Source organism: Cygnus olor, chromosome 2 (assembly GCF_009769625.2).
Source record: "Cygnus olor isolate bCygOlo1 chromosome 2, bCygOlo1.pri.v2, whole genome shotgun sequence".
NCBI classification, from domain to species: domain Eukaryota; kingdom Metazoa; phylum Chordata; class Aves; order Anseriformes; family Anatidae; genus Cygnus; species Cygnus olor.
Window position 1 is genome coordinate 105197046 of NC_049170.1, and position 23931 is coordinate 105220976.

Sequence of the window (23931 nt, forward strand, 5' to 3'; positions counted from 1 at the left end):
TGCGATTACAGGCGAACCGCCGAAGGGGAGCCCCCTCGTGCAGCAGGGGGCGCTGCGGGCGCTGCCGTGCGCTCGGGGTCCCGGGGCGGGGGGCGGCAGGGGGCGCTGCGGCGGCGGGGCGCCGGGGGCCGCCATTGCGCGGCTCGGAGCCGTTCCCCCCGCGGCGGCGGCAGCGCCGGGGCCGCTCCTCCCGCCGGCCGCCCGGTGCCCGCCCGCCTGCCTGGGCCGGGCTGTCCGGCGGCCTGGCGGCACTGGCGGGGCGGGGAGGATGGGCGCAGGGAGCAGCAGCAGCAGTACTAGCAGCACAAGGAGCAGCAGCAGCAGTACAAGCAGCAGCAGCAGCAGCACAAGGAGGTGCAGCAGCAGCGTTGGGCGCTGAGCCGAGGCAGGGCATGGCGCTGCCGGGGGAGCGCGGCGCAGAGCCGCAGCCCGGCGCCTCCCGCCCCGCCGCCGCCGACGATGAGGACGGCGGCGGAGGAGAACCAGGAGGAGGAGGAGGAGGGCAACCGGAGGCGCTGTCGCTGGAGGAGATCCTGCGGCTGTACAACCAGCCCATCAACGAGGAGCAGGCGTGGGCCGTGTGCTACCAGTGCTGCGGGTGGCTGCGGGCCCGCGCCCGCCGCGGAGAGACCCCCGCGGGCAGGCCGGGGGCGGCCGCGCACCTCCGCGTCTGGAGGGACGGCGCCGTCAGCATGGAGCGGGGCGAGCCCCGGCGGCCGCCCCACAGCGCCGCAGGTAAGGGGCGAGCCCCCCAAAAGCCCCCCTACACCGCCTTTGTCCGCGGGACCCGGACCCTGGGAAGCCGGGCACGGCTCGGCCGGGGTCCCGGCTGGTGGCTCTGTAAGGGGGGATGTGGGATGCGGGGGTTTATCTGGGTTTGGGGGTTTAGGGGTTTTTCAACCTAAACCCAGCTGGCACAGGGATGGGGCCGGTCATCGCGCATCGATGGCCTTCCCCGCTGTCAGGCTAGCCAGATTTAGCGTCGCTGAATTTCCTGGGAAGGCAGAAATTTAGGGGTTTTCAGGCGGTGTGGAGCAGAGCACTGTGGTGAATTCGCGAAGTGGGGTTAATGGTCCCCTGGCAGCTGGTACGTGGATGTTGTGCTGCGTATTACCAGTTGGTGAAGGCTTTCAGCAGGGCGCCTGCCTGGAGATGCGCGGTGAGCCGGCTTGGGGCCGGCGGTACATGCAAATATCAAAAAATAATAAAAAATGAATGGAAGAGGGGCCCTAACTTTCTCCCACAACTTCAGTGAGTCGAATAACCATGTCCACTTGAATACAGTCTGATGTGCCCTCTTACTTAAAAAAAAAAAAAAAAGGTGATTGTAATGTTAATAAAATGCCAGACGGACACCCAGAGGTGCCGGGGAAGTGCTTTCCCAGCCAGTGGGTCTGTGTGCCACACAAACACGCAGAACAGGGCATTGCACTCTGTGTGCTGCTTTTGTTGCGGTGTTTTGAGGTGGGATCAGGCTTCTTCCTCTCTCTCACGTCAGCGGTAGGAAACGCAGTGATTTAGTACGCGTTTCTTTTTGTTGTTACCTTTTCCTTGCTGTTTGTGGCCTTATTCTGTTGCCTCTCACGATATGTTTTTGGTGACCTGCGGGGTGTATCCGAATGTGAAGTTCGGGCCGCGCTCTGGCACGCACACGCGGATGTACGTGGGAGGGCACGAGGGGGGACCACCAGGCACGCACCCCTCCAATAGCTATAATTAACAGGCAAGGAAAGGAGCTCAGGGCCAGATGTTGGCTGCTAGACCGTGCTCAGTGATCCCACGTCTGTATCTCTGCCTGCCCCAAGTCATCCCAGCACCTCCGAATACGCCCGTGCAGCACAGGCCGTGCTCAGCCTTCACGCTTTTACAAAGGATTTGTAGGACTACCTGGCAACAACATGAAACCAAGGTGGTCCTAGTCCAGCAGCTTGTATTTTTCTTTGGTTTGCAGAGCCTGTGGCAGGTTTCCATTGGAAATTGCAATTTGCATGGTGCAGTGGATGCCAGTAGGTCGCTGCGTGGAAGAGCCGACAGCAGGCTTGCTGCTCTTTGGTATCTTTTGAACTGTCCCAGTTCTTTTCCTTATTGCTCCCTGCAACGTCCTTGGGCGATGATTAATGAGCGTTGAGAGCCTCCTTCATCTCAAGCCTCTCAAAGGGATAGTTATTCTTACGCTCGGGTATTCAGTTTAGCAGCAATGAAAACTTGAGAGCTGCTGCCCCGGTGCTATGGCTAGGGGAGCCCTGTGCAGCGGCGTAGGCCCTGAAGCCGTCTGGCCACATTAATTTTACTCTTGAGATACAAATTAAAGCTATCCTAAAAAGAAGTACTGATTATGTAGAAATGGGTGGTGCGTTTCCAAACCCATTTCTCCTGAGTCAGTTCTCCGGCTAATGCGCAATACTTGAAATTCTGACTGAAAATACCTAGAAATTGAACAAAATATCCTTGAGGTAGGAAAGAAAGATGAGTTTCACTGATACGGATGGCAGGAAAACAACCTTGAAGTCAAATCCCTGTCATTAACCAAAACCAGAGAACAATTTTAAAATCTTCTCAGTTTTACCTGCGTAGTCTGCTAATCCTTGGATCCTTAGTTATCTCTCTCTCTTTTTTTTTTTTTCCTTTAATCAGGTAGGTTTTGGTTATATAGAAGTAAAAAATGATTGAGAATGGAAACCTCGCTCAGCTGTTCATTTTCATGCGCGTGTTTGTATTACCTGACCGTCTGAATCCCCAGCAGGAGGAGGATCAGGAAGGATTCCTGGTAATTGTTTTCTTGCCTTCGTGTATCAGGCAACTTAGGTTTAAGTGGCTGTGTCAGAAGATTTGTTAGAGCAGTAGGGATTCTGCGGGCTAATACTCTGAGCTGCGAAACTATTCTGTTACTGCAGTGCATGAAAAACGTATAGCTGTAGGTTGGCGTATAGGTTTGGGTCATCACGGAATCAAATGTTGGCTGTTGGTTTCTGTTTTGGTAAACAAGAGGATCCTGTGTGGCAAATAAAGGAGTCCCCACAGAATGGTGTCTTTGGGTCGCCAGCATTCGGGCTTTGTTCAGGGCCGGGAGAACAGCGTGATCAGTCACGCCTGTCAGTAGAGCTCAGGCTAATTCGGGAGCAAACGCGGCCGCGTCGCAGAGTTTGCTTCAGGGACACTTATAAAAGAGCTGTTTTCACAGTGCCTTGCAAACCTTATCCTCCTGCCAGAAGTGGAGCGAGTAAGAAATAAACATGCAAAAAAACGAAGAGTTCCCTGTGGTCGTCTTGGTATGAACCATTGCAGCTGTCTGACATCTAAGTACCACGGAAATGTGGGTTGCTTGGAAAGATGAATTTGGAGATACAGCGTAGAACGTATTTTTACCTAATGGATGTTTTTGTCTTCTCTATTATGCTTGCAATTTATATGAAAGGAGCTAACAGTGGCATCTAGTAAAGTGCCAGATGCAATAAAAAATACCTTCTGAATGAGTTAAAACGTTGGATGTAAACGTGCGGTTTGGCTGCTTCGAGTCTTCTCCTTGAGGAACAGTGCTTACAAGCGGTGGTGCTGTTTTTAAACTTGAAGCAGTAACAAAGTGATGGGTATGCGAGTAGGAAACCAGCACCAGAACTTCCTCCTCCTCCTCCTCCTTTTGTGTTGTCCTCCAGCCCCAGAGGAGGAAGCACAGAGGGAAGCTACTGAAGTGCCATGCAGATTTTTCTCCTGGGCAGCTGCCAGGTGTTCAGAGGCAGGGTATAACACATGGAGAGTTCTGGCTCTGAATCAAAAAGATCGCAGAAAATTTGGCTGCATGGTGGCTTTCACGGGACTCAGAGGGCTCGAGGTGAGACATGGTAGAGAGGAATAGCTTACGCAGTGTTGGCAGCTGTAATGGCTTTCACGTCCTTCTTTGCGTGCCCAGGTATTGGAAGGCAGGGCGGAGAAATATAGGACTAATAAATGCAAATTTTCCTTGTGTGCATCAAGAAGTTCTCATCTATCAGCCTCTTGAAGAGTGCTTATGAAAGATATGCGTGCTTTTCAGAAGCAGATGAATGTCCCGGCATTGTCCTTCTAATTTGGCTGACCCTTTTGAAAGATAATGGATGGGAGTAGCCCTGTTTGCTGCTTAAACTTCAAAACAGGGGCCGCTGTGACTGCTGCTGAAATAAATCCTACTTCTAGAATTAACGCTTAATTGTGCTCTGAATTCAGATTTTGTTCGGGGATATTTAGAAAGAATTGTACTTAAAGGCAGTAAGGGTTTATGTATTAAGCCTCACCATTTCTTCCTAGAGTTTTAAGACTTTATCTATTAGTGGTGGAGGTCAAGGTAGGAAGAAAATGTAATGCCTTTGGCTTGGAGTAAATAAATAAATGAAATCACATTCCAGATGCCTGCACAAAACAAGTGGAAGGAAGTTACCGACAGGCAACCTTGGTTGCCAGATTTGTTCACAAAAATGTAAAGATGGTAATCAGGCTGTGAAGGCAGGGCGACTAGTTTGGTGTTGTCCGAAATCTGCATTTATTGTTCCTAAGGAGAGCTTAACAGCAAGGAACTTTGAGGAATTGTGGGCTCCCGATGCTCGTAATGACTTAGTGAAAGATAGTACTTCTGTAATTTAACGGGGTTTTTCTTTACTAGTGCAATTAAATGCTGCTGTAGAAGGAAAAGTAGAATTGTAACTGTCAGTGCTAACAGAGATTGAAGAGTAAAGTGAGAAATGAGACGTCTCCGTGATGTTGCGGGGAATTAATACGAGGTCTGTAAGGGGCATCACAGGAGAAGGAACAAAGGTGCTTTTTTTTGGTCACGGAGTCCAGCGTCAGGGGCTGGCTGGAGGTGGCAGTGACTGCACAGCAAGAGGTGAGGGGTAGGAGAGGGGCAGCGTGAGAAGGGCTTTAGAGGTGAAGAGGATGTCTGTGTATGATGCCGCAGTCAGTGAGCACCTAATGGGGCAATTCCGAGAAAAGGAGGGCGTCAGAGTGACAGGCAGCAGAGATGACCCTGGAGTCCCGAGCCTGGCCGGAGCGTGAGAGCCTTGGTGAGGCTGGAGAAAGTGCCTTGCAGTAAGGGAGGCGATGAGGGGATTAAGGCACGTAGCATCCTGGATCCTTGTTGACACCGAATGCATCTTAGAAAACCGGGGAAGCTTTTTCATCATCTCTGTTGAAAGAAAACTGCAGAGCGTTCGCGTTTTGTTTCTGAATTAATTTATTAGGTTACAGCGTTGGATCCAGTAAGGAGACAAAACGATTATTGTCCCACCGCTGATAAAATCTGGAGGTAGCTTGCGTGACACGCGCAGAGGTATGAGCACACCACCGAATTTTATTGCTGTGCGCTTTAAGAGCAACAGAAAGATGAGTCAGTCAGTGCAGTGTAAATACAAGACTCCAAAGACATAGCCAAGGTAGAGAGAGACTGGGAACTACTTTTACATCTGCTTGAGAGAGCTTATTAGCAGTGGGTAAAAGCTCGTAACCGGTCCAGCGATGCTGTGGTATCAGTTTAGAAAATCCATAACGTGCTTGAAGTTCCCTCAGACTTCAGTGGATTCAGCTTTCTGCCACAAGCACGCCTGCTTGTTGGACCAGCAAGTAGGTGGATAGCTCTCTAGGAAAAAGGAGAATATGATTAGAGTAACAAAACTAAGAACAAACAAACAAAAACTTTTTGAGACATGTGAAGTCTAAGTGCATATTCATTTTTTTGTGGAGAGTTGATAAATGGACATGCCAGAGAAGAGCAAGCGTAGTATCTGTACTCAAGCATCTGTGGAAGAGGATGGCGGCTGTGTGTAGAGCTCAGCAGCACTTTGAGATGTGTGTCTAGCACAGTATTTATCTTAGAATAACAAAAATTGGCTCGATCCCTAGGTAGACTTATGGGTTTGCTATAGAGGGTGAGCAGTGGACATAGAAAGAATTGCACGGTGACCAGAGCCAGTTTCCTTGTGCCGAGTAAAAATGGGACAAGACAGTGAGCAATCCCTGTGTTATACGTTACAGGGTAGCATTAATGTCATGTGGGTTCCTTAATTTGGTATTAAGGAAAATTATTATTTTAAAAACTTTTATTACAAAACTTTACTGGGTGAAGACCTCTTAGTCATTATCTGTTTTGTACAATGTGCAGAGGATTACTTATGACTGTACAAAATGAGGAGTAACTTCAGCGAATCCGGGTTGAATGGAGAAAGATGAAGGCATGAAAAAAACATTGACACAAAGTCCTGGCCTCCTTCAGTATATTAATCTCTCTAAGAGTTTTCCTTGTATTTTCTTACAATTTTCTTTCTCTCCTCTTCGTCCTCTCCCAGTTTGAGAAGTGCAGCATACCAGTTCTAAATCACTTACCGGCGGCTGATACATAAATCATGAGTCAGATCCAAAAAGCCATGAGCTGTGAGGACTCACCCCATTACCTGTCGTCTCCTAATTACATAGTTTAAAGGAGGGATACGTTGACTCTTAAGGCCTAAGTGTTTTCCTTAAAAACATCAGCCTCTCCTAGTTGCTCCGAGGGGTCTCCTGTTTCCCCTCCTAACCCCCTCTGTTTCCTCCACCTCCTCGTGTTCTCAGCCTTCACGACCGTCCTCCCCGCAGCCTGATGGCCATCTTCAAGCTTTAACTATATTTTCTTTGCCATTTTCACGTTTTTCATTTCATTACCCAGGCTTTCTTTCTGTCCTCCCATGCCTTTCATCTGTTTGTCCTGTAATATCCATCCTGTGCCAGAAGTCTGGCTCACTTCTGCTCCATCATTGCTTTCCTCTCCGTGTAATTACTAACCCCGTGCTTTACATATCATCTCCTTCCTTTATGTCGCTTGGGTGCCTTTGCTGTCTTTATTCTTGTCCTTTCCTTTTATTGGCACTAATCTTGACTCTTGGATTGAAAACCTTGTCAGATTTGGTAAGGACTGCCCCAGTTCCTGCAATCAGATGATTACAATGAGGGCTTGTTGTTGTTGTTTTTAAGGAGTTCCTTGTTCTCTTAAGGCCAGGGAAAAACCTACTGTTGTAGCTACAGTGCCTCTTGGAGACTCAAAAGCCAGAAAATACATACAAATTCTGCTTAATCTGGGGGCCTGACTAAAGGCTGTTGAATTTGTGGGTCCTGAGTTAGTGACTCCCAGGTTGTCCCTCTCTCCCTTTGCTTCAGGTAGGCCCCGTGTTCCTTCTCCTGCCACCTCTCCCTCCGTCCTCCAGCACGAATGGGCAGTGGCTGTCTTTCCTGAGGGCACCCTGAGGTCTGCTATTGTGGAAATAACAGGTTTAGTTCTCCCCAAACCTGCAGCAATAGGTTGTGATATTTAAGTAGAATATTAATCTTTAACACGAAATGACTTTCAGGCTTATTGCTAGCACGTGCCCCAGCTACGCTGCTGTCTGAACGTGAGTGCTGACGACCTCCCTTCTGCAATCAAGACTGAAGCTGTCTGGAAGGAAACACTTTTGGATTGGTGCAGAGGAATCTCAGATGTTGCTGGGAGGCTGGGAAGGGGCTCCGAGGCTCTTGGGGCAGCTGCTTGCAGTGGAAGCAGCAGCGGCCGTGTGGCTGTGGTGCCAGGACACAGACATCAACACCCTAGTTTTATTTCGGATAGCGGAGTTCAAATGGTTTGGCACATCCAGCAGGCTTTCTTGCAAATACCCTGTATCAGTCAGTCCTTTTTAACATACTGAATTATCCACTCCAGATTTAAAATGACGTCTTAAATGTGTGCTTCTTACTTTTTGCACCAGTACATGATAGGCTTGCTGTTCGTTTTTAAATCTGTGAAGACCTTTATCTGGGATATATTAATCCTCGCAAGGCATGGGAATTACCCTTCAGTGAAGCACGGGCTATTGGTCAATTGAATACAGTCTTTTTAAAACAACATTCCAAAATGATTATTTGGAAATAGTTATTTCTCCCTGTCTAATCAGCGACCTGATGCTCCTGCCTTGAGGGATGAGTCAGAGCGCCCTAACGCTCAATGAAAGTTTGGCCTGACTCAGCTTGTTGGGGGCTTGAAATATGAATAATTTTCAAATAGAAATTTTGAGAAATTAAAAATGGTGGTCAAAGGTTTTCGTTGGTTTGGTTTTGTTGTTATTCCGTAGCCTATGCATCTCTTTGAAGACTATTTTCAGGCATACAGGAAACCTTCAATTTAAGCCTCTTGCCTTCTTTCAAAAACTACATTTTTTTGCATTTCAACAACCCATGAGGGAAAAATCATACGATCTCCCAAACTGAAAAAAAATTGAAGTTTAAAAATTGAAGTTAATCTGACAGTTAAAGTTGTGCTGTTTACTAGTAATGAATGCATTAGTCACTATTGGAAAGCTGTCATGGAAAAACACTTTGATATATATCTTTTGGCATTAAGAGTGGTAGGAAGGCTGCACAGGTTAGCAGCTAGTTGAATGGTTTTGAAGGGCAAGGAGGTTTGGATCTATGTAAAGAAGCAGCTGCTGAAATAAATTTGTAAACCTTCACTTATTTACGAGATAAACAATTCTGCCTGCAGACAGAGACAGTTTTATGACTTCTTATAGGGGTGTGTGTGTTTGTGTATATATATATATTATATATAAATCTTTTTTTTTTTTTTCTCTCTCCCAGTGCAAATTGGGAAAGTGTGACCCTTAGGCTATGTTTAGAAGTTTGTTTTTTTCCGTCATCTCAGCTGAAGAGAAGAAATTCCTATAGCTAGCCATTATGACTAATTTTTGCTTGCACGGGCCATACAAGAGCAAATTCAGCTCAGTCTTGATAGATTCATGTCAATATGTGTTTCTTAGGTGAGTTAATACATGTGTCTTTAGTAATGTAGGAAACTTCCAAAAGAGTCACTGCAAACAGGTCGGGGAAATCTGCTGAGTACACGGTTGGAATCAAGGTAGAGAGGGGCAGGGAATGGTGCAGTAAATAATTTCTATAATGCAGTCTGTAATGTTAAAATGGTGCAAGTCAACCAGTAGCTTGTGCCTGTCTAGAATACCATCTGTGGTGCGTTTGAGCTGGTGTGAGACTTAAACTACTTGTTACTCCTGTTTCCCTCCTCAGCATATGGAATCCTGACAATACGATTGTTTTTTAAGGTGCTGGTATAAATGTTGCCCCTCTTCTGTGGTGTTGCCCAGATTCCAAGTAATGGGAATACGTAATATGGCTTAAGATGTTCCCTACATTAGTTATAATATTTTAAAAAAATAAATCTCTGAAAGCAGTAGTAAATTTTGGTAGTACCAGATATGAGACAAGGAAAGGTTCTAAAGTTGGAGTGTTTTTCCTTGAGGAACTTCTTTTATGGAAGTTTATCAAAAGAAGATTTATCAAAGGGGCCGTGAGATGAGTTTCTTGCTGTTCCTTTCAGAAATAGAATTTTTGCTTTACCTTTTTCAGTGTGGGCTGATTTATTTGTTTTGTATGTAAGGATTTGGTTAAGACTTCTGTTAAAAGGATCTTCATAGGACCTCAGCGTAGCCATGAAGTGTAGTGATGGGTCTGTGCTACTGAGAGGATCTGGTAAATGGTCTGACTCCTGTTGGTCATGCTACAGAAGACACAAGTCAAAGTACTTGAATTTATCAGTGATTGCAAGTACTGGCACAATGGTGTGTGCCATTGCGTGATTAAAGGTTTCAAATTACTTACATTTTCTGAAGTAGTAATTTTCCAAAAATACTTTTTTTTTTCTGAAATTTTTTTTTTCTTCCCCATTTTGACTACATTTCTGTGAATTGGTCTTGTATTGTCTTAAATTGTGGAGGTATATTGTTTTGGTCGTCTTCATTTGAGTTTCACAGAAGTAGCCCTCAATAGTCATAAATCTGTTAATAGTTGTAGGTGTATTTAAAAAAAATAAATAAAAAGAGTTCTCAGTGAATTTATTATTTAAAACAAAGTGTTATCATTTTGAACACCAGGAATGTCTCTTATGTGGATCTTGACATGAATTGACCAGGATCACCAGTCCTTCTGCAAAGAGGATGCAGTATTTAAAAGCTGCCGTACTAAGTCACTCTCCTGTGCTTCGTTTTGCAATAAGCCACCGGTGTTAAGTGTTCAGCTTACACTGGCAAGAGTTCAAAACGAAGGTAAACAGCTTTCCCTCTGTTAGTTAGTTGCTCCGTATTCATTCAAGATGCATGTAACCTATAGTTTCGAAGGGAAGGCGACTAGTTCAGCGTGAAAAATAAATCTTTTTCTGTGTGGGTGACTCTTCTCTGGTTTTGTGTGCCATTCAGATTTTATGTACTAAGTCAGCACAATCCTGTGTACAAATACTATGCTAACCAGTAGGTTGAGCTTCCTTTAGCTCACTGGGCAATCTGATGAGGACAGTCCTCCCAGTTACAGCTCCCCATTGCAGGCTTTCCCGGGGTGCTGTGGGAGGTCCCAAAGAGCAAAGACCACAGAGGTCAAATTAAAGATCCACGTGTTTTGAAAGTCAGGTTTTGGGGAGCTCCCCTTCTCTGTGGAATGTTTCTGTGGAATATTTTATTTTCCTGAATGTCATTTCCCAACAGAAAATCATCCTGCTATGTCCTACTTAGTGCTCTTCTCATTCGAATTATCAATACAAAGTGATAATATCGTGACTTTTAGTCGAATGGTATATGATGTGAAATTTCAGTTTTATTTTTTCATAAACTGGCAAGCCACTTGCACTTTTATACCAAAGTGTTTCGTCTTCGAGAATATTGAGATTTCAATTTGATGAAACAATTCAGACAGTTAATTTCTCCATGTTGTATAAATTCCAAAGTGATGTTTCTGAACTCAGAGGAAACACAAAAAGTGAAAGAAAGGACCTCTGAAAATGTTACAACAATATTTCTACTTTAGCTTGCTTGAACTTCATGTTGTTGTTGAACTCTCTGATATCCCAGAAGTATCAGATGAAGCAAGTGGCTTTTTCCTGGTCTATGAATTAATGGTATGTTTTCTCTTGAAATAATTACTCTCTCCTGCTTAATTTAAGCCAACATGTTTTCATGTTCTCTCCATGGCTGAGCATCATTCATACAATTTAAATAATGAAGCCAAACATTAAAGACATCTTAAAAGGGAGAGTCGTGAAGGATCCAAATAAAGAGGGCAGGGCCTTTTTGTTGTTAATTCTGTGATGCATGTATAATTGCAATATTATTGAAATGGGTGATTGAAGTAAGGCAAAGAATATTTGGCTAAAACTGGAAAAAAAAATAGTTGACTTCTTATTTTTTTGTCTATTGACTTAAACTGAAAGCTTTTCGTTTTTTTATTACAGATAAATCAGGCCGGTTACACTGCACAGAAATGGAGGTAAGAGAAGTATTTTGTGTTCTCTGCTGGTGCTGATTTAGCTCAGATTTGTTTTTGTTATCTTAAAATGTGGAGTGCTTCCAGTGGGCAGTCTCACCGTGAAATATTTGTAGTATTTATGACTTAAATTAACAGGTGCATAAAAGTGTCTTAACATGGGATATTTAGTCTCATGCTCAGAAAAAGAGGAAAGAAAGTCCATGTAGTTTTCAAAAAACGAGGCTGGAGCTACAGATAATGTAACCTTATTTGTTATTCACTTCTTTTAAATATTATCTTTAGTTTTATTTTAGATAATTTTATTTTATTATTTTAGAATATTTTATTTTAAGTAATTTCTCTTGGATAAATTCTCTCAGTATACTTTATAAAGGACTAGTAGATTGTGGAATAAATACTTAGTGTTTGCAGAATAGCTTGGTGGTTTTTGACAACCCATGAATTTGGATGGAAGCAGAGAAGACAAGTGATCTCAATATTGTTCTTCTACCTAAAGATGTCCTGTTTTTGTGTGCTTTTAATATTTCCTTTAATTTATCACTTTGTGATATGGGGCCTAAGAAATAGTGTAGTACGTCTTGCTGGAGTAGCAATGGCAACGTAAAGCCAGTTAAAAACTGCTCACTTTATATCTTGACCATTATTTGACTCCATGTCTTTGATGTGACTGTTGTAAGAGTGCTCAAACCACCATTTTGTCAGATTCATAGATTTAATCCAAGACTTGAATGAAAACTAAGTAGACCTTCTTGTTGAACAGGATGTGGACTCACAATTGTTTGTTATGAGACAGAGTAAATCTGATGGCCTACTCCTTAACTAAACTTTTCCAGCAATAAATAAAAATATCTGTGTACTCTGCAGGGCAGTGTTTTCTTGTTGTCTTTGAACTTTCTTTGAAATGGAAAACTAAGATTTTACTTTAACTGTTTCATCGCTACCTCAGGCTGAGCCTGGAGATGGGGCCAGTGTGGGCATCTTAATTGGCGGGCTGTTTTCTCATCCCTAATATGTGTGGGGGTGACAAACAGCTGTCGCTAAAAGGTTTGTACTTAGACAAAACTGTGTATGAAAATGGCTGGTTTAACAATAAAATGAAAGGCCCGCTAATTGAACTACACATGGTAAAATGCCAAAGCCATCCAGGTTTTTGCAGCTGTTCATAATAAAATGGCAACGTTCCTTCAGCAGGATGCAGTCTAAGGAGAAATTCCTCACTGATACAAGTCCAGAAATTGGAAGTAGGCACATTTTATTTCTCTTTGTGCAGTTCAGATTAAGCAAATGCATCCTGTTTTTGTTTCAGCATTTGTAGAAACCCGGTTCATAAATCTAGTACCTTACTTACAAATGATAATCTAATGTGTCATTTGCTTTGCATACTAAACACTGTTTACAATTTTCCTTCGTGTTTTTTAGCAGAAGATAATGATAGGCCCTAACAGTGAAAATAGAGATGATAAACCCGTGTTAAAATATATTTTTTAAGAAAACGTAAAATATTTCACTTGGTAAAGTAAAAATGCTTTTGTTTCAAAAATGTCTAATGAGAGTCAGCTGGACAAACTTTACTTCATTATCTTCCATGGAGAGAGCTTTTAAATTTTCATATTTTTAAAAAATATTTTTGTTAATAGCTAGAAAGAACAAGTTCAGCAGGTTAGAATTTCCCATGGTACAGATGCGCCATTGAAAATTGTCTCTGATAAGCACTGTGACCATTAGCATATTGACTCTTCTGTTTATCTTTGTCATCTTGAAGGAGACTGTGAAGGAGTCAGTAGCTTTTTTTCTCCTCCAAAATTCCTTTGGGGCTTCAGCTTTAGCCCTGGTGGTGATGATGTTTGTGTTTTTCAGAACTAGGAATTCAGCAGAGAGCCTACTGCACATTGTTGATTCCTGTGGAAAAGTGTGGTCTGATCAAATGTATTAGAATCTGTGGGAAGCTTCTTAGAATTGTAACTGATGATAATCATATTTCTTTTGCAGAATGTGTAAGCGATCCTGAATTGATATTCCATTTATTTCAAGCTAGGGATTCAAGGTGTGTGTGAAATTCTGGGTCCAGTTGCCATAGCCGTAGTGGGAAGATGGGAGTAAGGAATAAGGTCACCTTATTTAATCTGTGTCTGCCTGTGTCTCTGTTTGTACATGATGATAGCATTACTTCGTTGTCTTAACCAAGGTGGTGAAGTGGTGAAGATTATTTAAAATATGCCAGCCTCATTTGTAAACACTTAGTACTCATATAGAAAGTATTCTGTGAATGCTCAGTGATTCATATGTAGGAGGGTTTAATTGCCACGTATTTCAGAAGACCCACCTAACTGAGCATAGGCTTGTTGTGTATGAATAACGTAGTTAACCAGCATCTAGGCAAATACAAAGGTACATACAAACTCTCACATTAGTTTTAAAGTCAGGCATGAATTAAATACCCTGTCCCAAACAATGGTGAATAAGCTGTTCAACATCCGTCAGCTCATGTCAAATCACAAAATGAATCGTTTTTCAAAATGTTTTAAGGAGACTGTTGTGTGTAGTGTATGCAAATTCTATTTGCAAGCTATTGATTACATGTGTCTCATAATTATTAAAATGTTAACATACAGTGAAAATTATGGTACTTGTCTGGGAAACTAAAACTTCTCTTTTAAATCTCTTTAATTGGGAACTTGAAATATTGACTATTTCAGAGGATAACTTAGGGAAATAAATGTATAGGTTATATAAGGATACTGTTTCTACTTCAATACAAATAGGAATATACTTGTTACTCATTACATTGACTCAAAAAGAAAATCAACCACTTCTCATGCTAATGAAAATCTGAGCCTGCATTTAATAGCACAGAATGTTAGTTTTTCAAAAGATGTCGTAATTTTGCATTAAAAATAATGCCACACCTACATTCAAGAGTATTGCGTAATCAAAATTCAAGCAGTATAAAATGGGTTGATTTAGCATATACTAATATCTAGGATTCTTTTTTTAATCCCTGGTGCAAAGAGAAGTAAGATTGTGATTGAGGGGCAGTTGCAGCAGTGAAGAATCACTGTCTGCACAGTGGTGATCATTAGTTCTGCTTCACAAGCTTTACCCTTATGGTGCCAAGGGAGGAGAAATGTCACTGCAAGGAGGACAGGCAGAAGTGTTTTTGAGAACAATTTCCCATAGTAAAATATGGCTGACTCTTGTCTTCCAACAAAATGAGTTTTGATTATGCACTGAAAAAAAACAAACCAAAATTCTCTGTGAGTGCTTGGGTACAAATCTGCTAATTCTATGAAAGCTCTTGGTTCGCTGTGCTGCTAAGAGGAGAATTAGCAGGGATTCAGGATTGCTTCTTAGAAATCAAAGTAGAATCATGCATCTTTTCTTGACAGCATTAAGTCATGCTCCAGCATTAGGTGCCTGTTCTGATGAGTGAAGCGCTCATCACTTGCTGATGGGATTATCTCACAGAGATGATGCACTTCCAGCCTTTGAGGGACCTGTTATTTTAGATACCTGGAAGCCCATTATGCTTGTTTCTTGGTGTGGTTCTTCGGTGGCAGGCAGTCGTCTGACCTCCTGATTTGCCTGAATTACTTCATACCTGCAACAAAACAACAGGCACTCGATTAAATTGAAAACACACAGAAAAGTAGAATTCAGGTTTTGATCTTCTGTGTTTTGTAACGAGCTACTTTTTCAAGAGGAACTCTGTCGTCCTTGATTTGTATAAATGTGCACAGCATACCATGAAGAGGTTGATCTTGGAGGAAAATGGATTTCTGTTGTTTGCTTGCTTTAAGCTTGGCACATTGCCCTTTTCATTCAACGGTTTCATTAAGAATACACAATGAATATTGGGCTGGAGAACCAATAATATATTTGACTAAGCTGATTTAGAGATAGATAGTCAAATCCTGCCATCTGTCCAGAGTCTTATAGGAGAAAACAACTGCTCCTTGTAAAGGCTTTGTAATTTTGCAGCGTAGTATGATGTGCCTGCAATAATCCGCTCATCCTAAAGTCACACGGGATTTGTGACAAAATCTTCGTTCGAGTGATGCTGCTGGGAAACCTTTCAGTCAGCTGGGCAAGAGCAGAGCGGCAAAAATTCAGCCCTGGCCTTCTGACAGAATTTCAGGTAATGGCTGGTAGAAGAATAGGCCTCACACTGGCTTTGATCCCTCCAAGGAACATTTTGCATGTGAAAAGCAGAAATAGCAGAACATGGAGCAGTAACTTAGGTGGTGGTGTTCATGTTAAATCTCAAAGCACAGAAATGTTCCTCGTGCAGTTAATGCGTGAAGTCATTAGAATTACACAGTTTTATCACAAGATTAACGATGGAAGTAGAAGTTTGCAAATTCAGTTTATGTTACTCTGAAAGGGATCTTAGAGTGTGTGGAGAATAAGGTCATTTGTACAGGTCTTCAGTTTTTGCAAAACCCTTCCTCTCTTGGTTCTATTACATTGTTTGATGTGATACCTATCATATCAATGATATGCTATCATATCTACAGTAGCTGTCATATATATTGATTGATGTGATAGCTATCATATTAATTAGCTTTAAGGTGCTAGTTTTCTAGTAGACAAGTGCCAGTAGATAAGTTTGCTTCTGTGTTCAGAACAAGAGGAGAATCTGAGTGCTCAGTCAAACAGTAGGGAAAACTTAAGCTTTAGGTATTGGTTGAGTGCATACAATCTAGTGGCTCCTTGTATTGTCCTTCTTTGGTTTTTGTGTGAAATAAAAGATAGTTCAGAGTATCAGAATGAAAGGAAAAATGCAATGTTTCTTTTTGTTGTTGTTTCTGTTACTGCAAAAAAATTTAAGCTACATTCTGCCTGTGTTCCTGGCCTGCTGAAAGCCTCAGAGGCTTCTGAGATACTATGGCACTGTTTTTCTATGAAGTCTGCTGGTTACAGGTTCTGTGGTAGAGATGCTGGGTTTTCCAGCCTCTTCACAAAGTACCAAATTGATGGGGGAATTGTGGCAAAGGTGGCGATTTTTATAAACTTACACACAATATGCGCATTAAACTACTGATAGAAAGGAAGAAATCATGCTTTCCAAACAAAGAAATATAAAACAAAAGGCTTCAGTTACATCTTTTTTTTTTCTTTTTTTTTTTTTAAATATTGGTATGTCATAATTTTGATTTTGTGTTCTGGAATTTTTGTAGGCAGTATCTTCATATCGTTACTGCAGTTCAACATCTACAAATCCTAAATTTTAGAAAAGAAAACTAGAAGAATACAAAGGTTAAGTTATCATATATATTTTTTTTCATAACTTGAGCAGTTCAGACTTTTCTTATACTACTGTAAAATTAGCAGGTCTGATTTTTATTTTTTTTGTGTGTAATGTGTTTGCCAAAATTTATTGTCATCGTGTATGTGTGCGTTAAATAATTTATGCCTCTGTACTAGTATTTTGGCCTATGTATTTTACAATGCATAACTTCTGATGTGTGTAAGATTTGTGAAGCAAATCTTTTTTTTTAAAAAAAAGAAGTTTGTTTTACTGTGACTTTTACTGGTTACAGATATGGCACTGCAGCAATTTTTAGGGCAATTGATGTAACAGATATTCTGCAGAATGACAGCTCTTGGTTACCATATGAAATCAAGTAGGTTTATGGAAAATTCAAACTGATTGGTCTTAACAGACAGATTTCAAAGCGCTGGGGCAAGACCCCTGCAAAATACTTAATAATAAAAGCATAATCCAAACAAGGGGTTCACTTTCTGGGGATGAATAGAAGCCAAATAATAGTTCTTAGTGTGATTTCATGGAGGGAGCTCTTCTTTTTTTTCTCCTTTATGGATTTTGCCTAAGGCAATTCTGAAATTAATGTAAAATGCACCTCTGCAGTTCAGTGAGTTCGCTTTCAGTGGTAGGCTTGACCTGGTGGTATGGTGTGGGCTTTTTGATCTGGGGAGGAAGGGATGACAACAAAAACAACCAAAAAAAAGCCCTACCATTCTTAGGCATCCCAATTATACATTCAGTACTCCAACAGCCACAATATAAAAGTATGTGGAAGATTTAAAACTGATGGAATTAGAAGTACATAAAATGTAGATGAAAAAAGCACGCAAAGAAGCTGATTTGGTATATTGTGCTGTTATCACTCTTTTCTAACTCAGTTATTTCCTATTAATTTAATGCCTGAAGGAAGCTTTTTTTTTTGCATCGATAGTCCAGTGGGAGTTAGTGTATTTGTTTTTTAATGTATAAGGTGCTTAAACTTGTGCTTGATACTTTTGTCTCTTGTTCAGGCTACTGTCTAGAAGCTAAGTAATTGTTAAAAATCCAGAGGATCTTACTGCCTTCTTATCCAGTTGTGAAATACTTCTTTCATCACGAACCTTATAAATTTGTTAGTCTTTACGTTGTTAAAACTTAATTAAGAAATGCAATAATGTGAAAGAAAAAAAAGGCTCTTGCTTTTGATTTATTTTTTTTATTGTTAGCTGAGAGAAATACTAATGATCTAACATTGAATCAGAGCTTGCTTTCAATAAGTGCTGCTGTTTTTTTATTGCCTCTGTGGTCGATTTGAGATATTTATTGTAGTAGGTAGGACTACAGGGTTTCATTCACATCTTAATATCTATTTCTCTTTCTGTTGCTTTTAATCCTCAGAAAAAGACAAAACAGAGGAATGATACCAAAAATCTTGTTACTGTGCTTCCTTTTCTTAAGTCTTGTGACTTCGTGTTTCCCTTCTGCTTTAATGGTATACATGATATGAAGTAGACGTACAGTGCAATACGAGTGAGATAGATTAGTTGAGTTGGAAGGGACCTTCAGAGATCATCAAGTCCAACTGACTGACCTCTTCAGGGCTAGCCAAAAATTAGTGTATTGATGTCTCTTGAACACTGGCAGGCATGGGGCTCCAACCACCTCTCTAGGAAGCCTGTTCCACTGTTTGACCACCCTCACAGTAAAGAACTGTTCTCCCAAAAAGTGTTTCTCTCTGAAGATTTCCTTTTATTTAAGCCATTCTTTCCCTAGGTGTGTGTGAGTGGAACCTGTACCGCTTCCATCCACGGAGCACTTGTGCTTCCCATGATGAAGGCGGAGTGCTGAATAGGTTCAGTGGGAAGTTTGATTTTTGAGAAGCCAAAGGAAATCAGGCTTTACCACATCATTTTTCTGGGAGACTGAAGTGTACTTCGGTGACCTGTTTAAGTATCTGAATATAATGTTGCATTTTTCTTTTCAGATACTCTTATTTTAGCTAGGTCAGCTGTATCACTGCAGGGCATGAGTAACTTCCTCTGACTAAAGTGGATATTAATGGCGTTCTGTGAAAAATAAACATCAATTTTTTGTAACATTTTATAGTTATACTAAATCATTAAATCACTTTAAGAGACAAAAATTGCTCATAGACCTTTTTTTATTATTATTTATTTATATCTCTAATTGATCTCTAATTCTTATTTCTCAGAGGCAGGGCTTAGTGTCTTTCTCTGACTCTGGTATCAAAGCCCTTGAATGTCCAAGTAGCAGTATTTCATAGTTGGCATGCCAAGAAATATGACGTGGTTAGTGGATTAGGCTTATTTTAACATAGTTAAGATAACATAGTTACTTTTTTTATCAGTTTTGAATTTGGTCAGTGGTCAAAGAAAGCAGGAATTCAAGGGAGCTAAAGATTTAATTTCACTTCGGTTCATTTACCAGATACCAGGTTCCCAACCTAAAACATCCTCTGCATTTAAATTGTAAATTTAACCATTAAGAAAATGACACAAGAATTGCAAGATGGAACTAATAATATCAGTAAGTTCATTTTTGAATACTGGAGAGATTTAAAGTGAGAGAAATACTTATTTATGAATGAAGTGGATCCAGCGTGTTCCCACCTACTTGAACAACACCTACGCTTTTCAGTACTAGCTTGCACTACCGTTGAGTCATTCTAACATTCCTGCTTTGAATCTGCTTGGAAATATTGATCCAGTTTATCTAAACTGTATCTATATTGGATTTAGTTTATCTATTATCCTGTGAAGTAAATGATGTTTTAATGTAGAAATTCTCGTTAGTCACTCCCACTTCTTTTAATGTGTAGAACTCCCAGCAGCTTATAGTTGGGAAAATAACATTATGAAAGACTTTCTTCTTTAAATGCAGCTTTAGCTGATGTAATGAAAATGAACATGTGGAATTTTTATGAACTGGTAGACAGCGTGGCTCATCTCTGTTTAGCCTTCAATTTCTCTTGCCTTCGTATGCTGCCTTGACTATCTGCTGGGAGGAAGAAGAGCCGTTGTCCACTGGTTTTGATCATGCAGAAGCTTCAGTTATTGCAGGAGATGGGAGGAGAAATGTGGATTTCCACATTTGGGATTTCCAAAGGTTATTTGAGGTTATTTGAGGGAATTACTGTGAGTAAAGCTTAACTGTAATTTTAGTCAGATGTGCATTTTCATTAGGTTAGTAACAGTGCGGATCAGATGTTCCCAGTAACACCATCCCTGAGCACTCAAAAACCACAAGACGTGTACAATGAGATCATCAGAAATTGGTTAATACATACTTAAACGCTTTTTTTTTCTCCAATTCTATGACTAAATGCTTGCTTTTCTTCTAATGAACACTAATATGTAAATTTTTATTTAAATCACTTGACCTGAGAAGTTGAGACGTTCAACAAAGCAAGATTTGTTGTTGAGTCATGAGAGCTTGCAGCACTGTGAACTTTCCTTGCCAAAGAGGATACTGAATCTGTCTTGGGGCTCGCTGAAGCAAAAAGAAGTTTTTGTTAGTTTGCACTTTCTTTTGTTTGACTTGACACAGTGCAACCCGTTTGAGCTTTTGTTCTGGAGTGAACTCTTTAGCAACTGGTAAGTTTCTGTGCTCCCCATGACCTACTAGTGTGGATGTTTTCATCTTATATTGCTTAATTTTGTCTGGCATTTACATGTTTGTAATGTTAATCATTAAAAAGAAAGCAAGCTCCAAGATCTCTCCTTAATGGCATGAATGGAAGACCCTAAGAACGTTTCTTGGATTATCCTTTAGTGTTGCTGTATGCTGCGGCATGTGGAGTAAAATACTTTGATTTACTAAAATGAAATACAAATGGTGAATTAAACATGCAGATAAAACAAAGGGGTGACTACATTCTAAATGCTTCATCATGTCTCTTTCTTCTATTAACCAGAGGTTAATATAGCTACATAATAAATTATGAAGCACCTGTAACACCTTCACCTTCAGCAAAAAGTTAACGTTAAATAATTAACTAGGATAAGGCAAGCTGTTCACACTTCATAGATTAGCTGTTGCTTCGGTTAAGGAGGTAGGGTCACTGTTAGACTGATAGGGAGGAGTATGTGAGGGAGAAGAACTAAGCCTGAAAGACCCCCATCCAGTTCTGTTTCTCACTTACAGTGTACCTTCACTTCCAAGCCTCCCTCCCCTATTTTCTCTCAAAATCTCTTACAGTTCACTCATTAACTTCCTTTATATCTGTTTCTCTCTGACCAAAAAGTTAGTCACCTGCTTTTGTGGGTGTGTGTTACCGTCTGCCTAATATTTGATGACTGTCCATGTTGCCATCTCTGCTCCAAGTGCGTTTTTTCGCAGCTCCCTGCACCTTTGCTTGTTTGCTCTGTAGGGCCTTGTGGATGTTGTACTGCTGCCTGAATACATTATTTCTCTGCCGTGCATTTCTCATTGTGTCTCTATCTTTCTCTGCTATCTGAACTTGAGATATTAGCGTTATCTTTGACTCACACTCTTTCCTTTCCTCCAGATGCTTGCCAAGTCCTTAATTGCCGTCTGCTAAAAGCACCCCTCTCTTCTCTGTTGCCAACATGTTAATTCAGGCTTTTTTTTTTTTTTCTTTTTTTTTTGGTCTTGGCTAATGCAGACTGCCCGCCACCTACTCCTTTCTAGGTAATGATGAAAAATATATCTTCAGAGTTTTTTTAGAAGACCTCTTCTCTGGCTACATCATGGCTTTTGGGTCGGTGTGTGCTGCTTTCCTGTTCACCTCTGGCCTGCAGATTCAGATTATCTCCTTCATGCTATTGCAAGTCTGGAGCAGACTTTCACTGCAAAGTAAACAAGTTGCCTTCAGAAGCTCCATCTGGTCTGTTCCTTTAGGAGGATGTGCCATTCCTCGTGCTGTGGGCTCTGTTTGCTTTGGAGCCAAGGCGCTACAAATGTTAGAGAGAACATGGATGTCTTGTGTAGTCTTCTAAACTATGTTATTGCTAACCCCAAATCACCATTTGGTGGTCGCGAATCAGTGCTTGCTTTTGAATATACTTTGTACCATGTCAGATTATGTTTGTTTGTTTGTTTTTCTAGAGAGTGCTGCTTGTGCTTGAATATCCCATTGAGTCTTTCCCTTTTGTCCTGGGACTGAAAGCTTCGTGCAATTCCTAGATCTTCAAGGAATGTTTCATCTAGTTGGGCATGGAGAAAACAAATCCAGTTGAAACTGTATGAAAACAGTGAAGTAATTTGTGGTCTCTGGCCATTGGCCACTGTCTTACCTTGTAATTTTCCAGAAGAGCTGCTCCTGTTTATAACTCTTTGTATGGCTTACTATTGGAGCTTGCTTTAAACCTACAACTAGTAAAGCATGCAGAAAATAATTCTTTTCCATTTTCTTCTTTTTTTTTTTTTTTTTGAATCTTTTCATATATTAACAGGTGTAATGTTCTTAATGAGTGTTGTTGGCCAGGATGGGTGTATAACATTGAACATCCTGCAGTATTTTTTTTAACTGTTTTGTTTTCTGTTCAGTTTAACCTACTTTGAGGGCTTTTGCTGTGGTTTTGTTTAGTAAAACAGACTTCTTATTTTGATACATTTTTCTTCAAAATTTGGCCTTTGCTTTTGTCAGCTTTCATTAATCTTTTTATGCGGATCTAGTTAAGTCAGAGGTACTGCTGAACCTAACCTCCGTTTATCAGTCTGGTGCTTTCGTCACGAATTGTAAAGGAGCTTTGACAAGCAGCACTGCACGTACAAGGAGAGTCAGTCGCATAGGTGGACCTATAACATTTAAAGCATTGGCACAAGGGAAATGTATGGAAATACAGTTTGTTTTTACCATTGCAGAGTCGTTCCTAGATGTTAAATAAAAAGTTAGTCTGAAAAATTTAGGTAAGGACAGTTAAATGAGAGAAAAGGAGAAAAACATGCTATTGTGATGGGTGAGTTTTACCACTTATTTGGATGTATTATAGCAAAATTATTTTTCAATTTAAAGTACTTCATTCTCTTACATAAGGAAAATGCTTATTTAAAAGTTAAGATCTTTTCAATTCCTGGCCTCCCAGCTTTCTGGAATGTTGTCTGTTTGCAAATCTCAGATCCTCCAGCTGATGTCTGTCTGTTATGCTACTTATATATGCAAATGCAATGGCATACTTCATAGCTTAAAACCCAGACCAGCAGTAGATATATGAAGTGTGTGCTGAACCTGAGGTTCTCTGAGTAGTCCCGGTGACTTAATTATGTGGTAGCCAAGATGAATGACTGGTGGGAGAAGACAAAAGCTGCTCTCATTTTAGAGAAGGAAAAATCAAGCTCCAGACATCAGGGGAATTGCCCAGTGTGACATTCAGAGTGTGTGGCAGAACCAGCGTAGAATCCAGACTCTTTGAGCCCTAATCACAAAAGCCAAAATCTTTCTGTAGATTTTACATACTACCTGAAATAATAAGCCTATTTTTCTTTGCTGCCAAGATAATTCTAATACCCTTGAGAGACTTTTCATCAAAATACTGTGAATTTACTTTCAGGCTAGACTATCCCCCCCACCCCCCGCCTTTTTTTTTCTCCTATGTAGATTTCGTAAATACTTTAAAAGTCTATAAAAGCAGTGACCCATTCTCTTTCAGATAAATCTCTTATCTTTCAGGGTTATATATGTGTGTGTTACTGTGCTAGTACAAAAACAGACTTTGCTTTTCTATTGTTCACTTGCTTGCTGGCAGAAGATGGACTGAGTGTTGTTCCTACACAGAAGACAAACCTACCCCTATCTTTCCTGTAGGTATTTCAGAAAGTGTTTCAGAACTGAAGTAGTTAGAATGTTAGGGGAAAATCAAAATGAACAGCTTTATGGAAGAAAAAAGCAAACTTTGGGGGATTTGGAGCAGGAGTCGTATTTAGGTATGAATAAAGGAAGAGGTTCCAGTAATAAGGCAAAGACACATCAAAAACTAATATAGAATGGGGAAACAAAGGCAGCCCTTTCTTTACTGCAGCGTTTGGAAAGGCAGTGAAATACATGAAGAATGTTGTCATTAAAATACAAATGAAGTAATGTTTAGCTTCACAATGTGGTAATACTCCACTAATAAGTAGTAGGGCAGAGAACTGTAAGGGGAAAAAAAGTCTGACAAAATTGAGCAAGTTCACGGTCCTAAAAATAGTATTTAATTTTACAGAATCTGCTTCAGAGGGCTGGTATCATTTTTCAGCAGATGTATCACGAACAAAGATATAATCATTAAAAACAGCCTGAACCTCACCGCGGATTTACATTTCAACAGCACTTCTATATTCTTCTAGCGCTTCAAATGTCATATTGAAATACAAACTGTCAAATTAATGAGATACCAAGCACCTTCCTGTCAGTTTGTCTTTTCTTTTTT

The 23931-nt window shown here is 40.9% G+C and overlaps 1 protein-coding gene across 1 annotated transcript in view; it reads left to right on the top strand.

The window, feature by feature from the left end:
* Positions 1-165: 165 nt before the first annotated feature.
* Positions 166-23931, top strand: part of SPIRE1 (spire type actin nucleation factor 1) — a 129719-nt gene continuing 105953 nt past the window's right edge. The window contains exons 1-2 of the mRNA XM_040549962.1: positions 166-735; positions 11261-11295. Of these exons, the coding sequence (XP_040405896.1) occupies positions 393-735; positions 11261-11295 (378 nt within the window). The 5' untranslated portion in view covers positions 166-392. The remainder of the gene's footprint in view (positions 736-11260; positions 11296-23931) is intronic.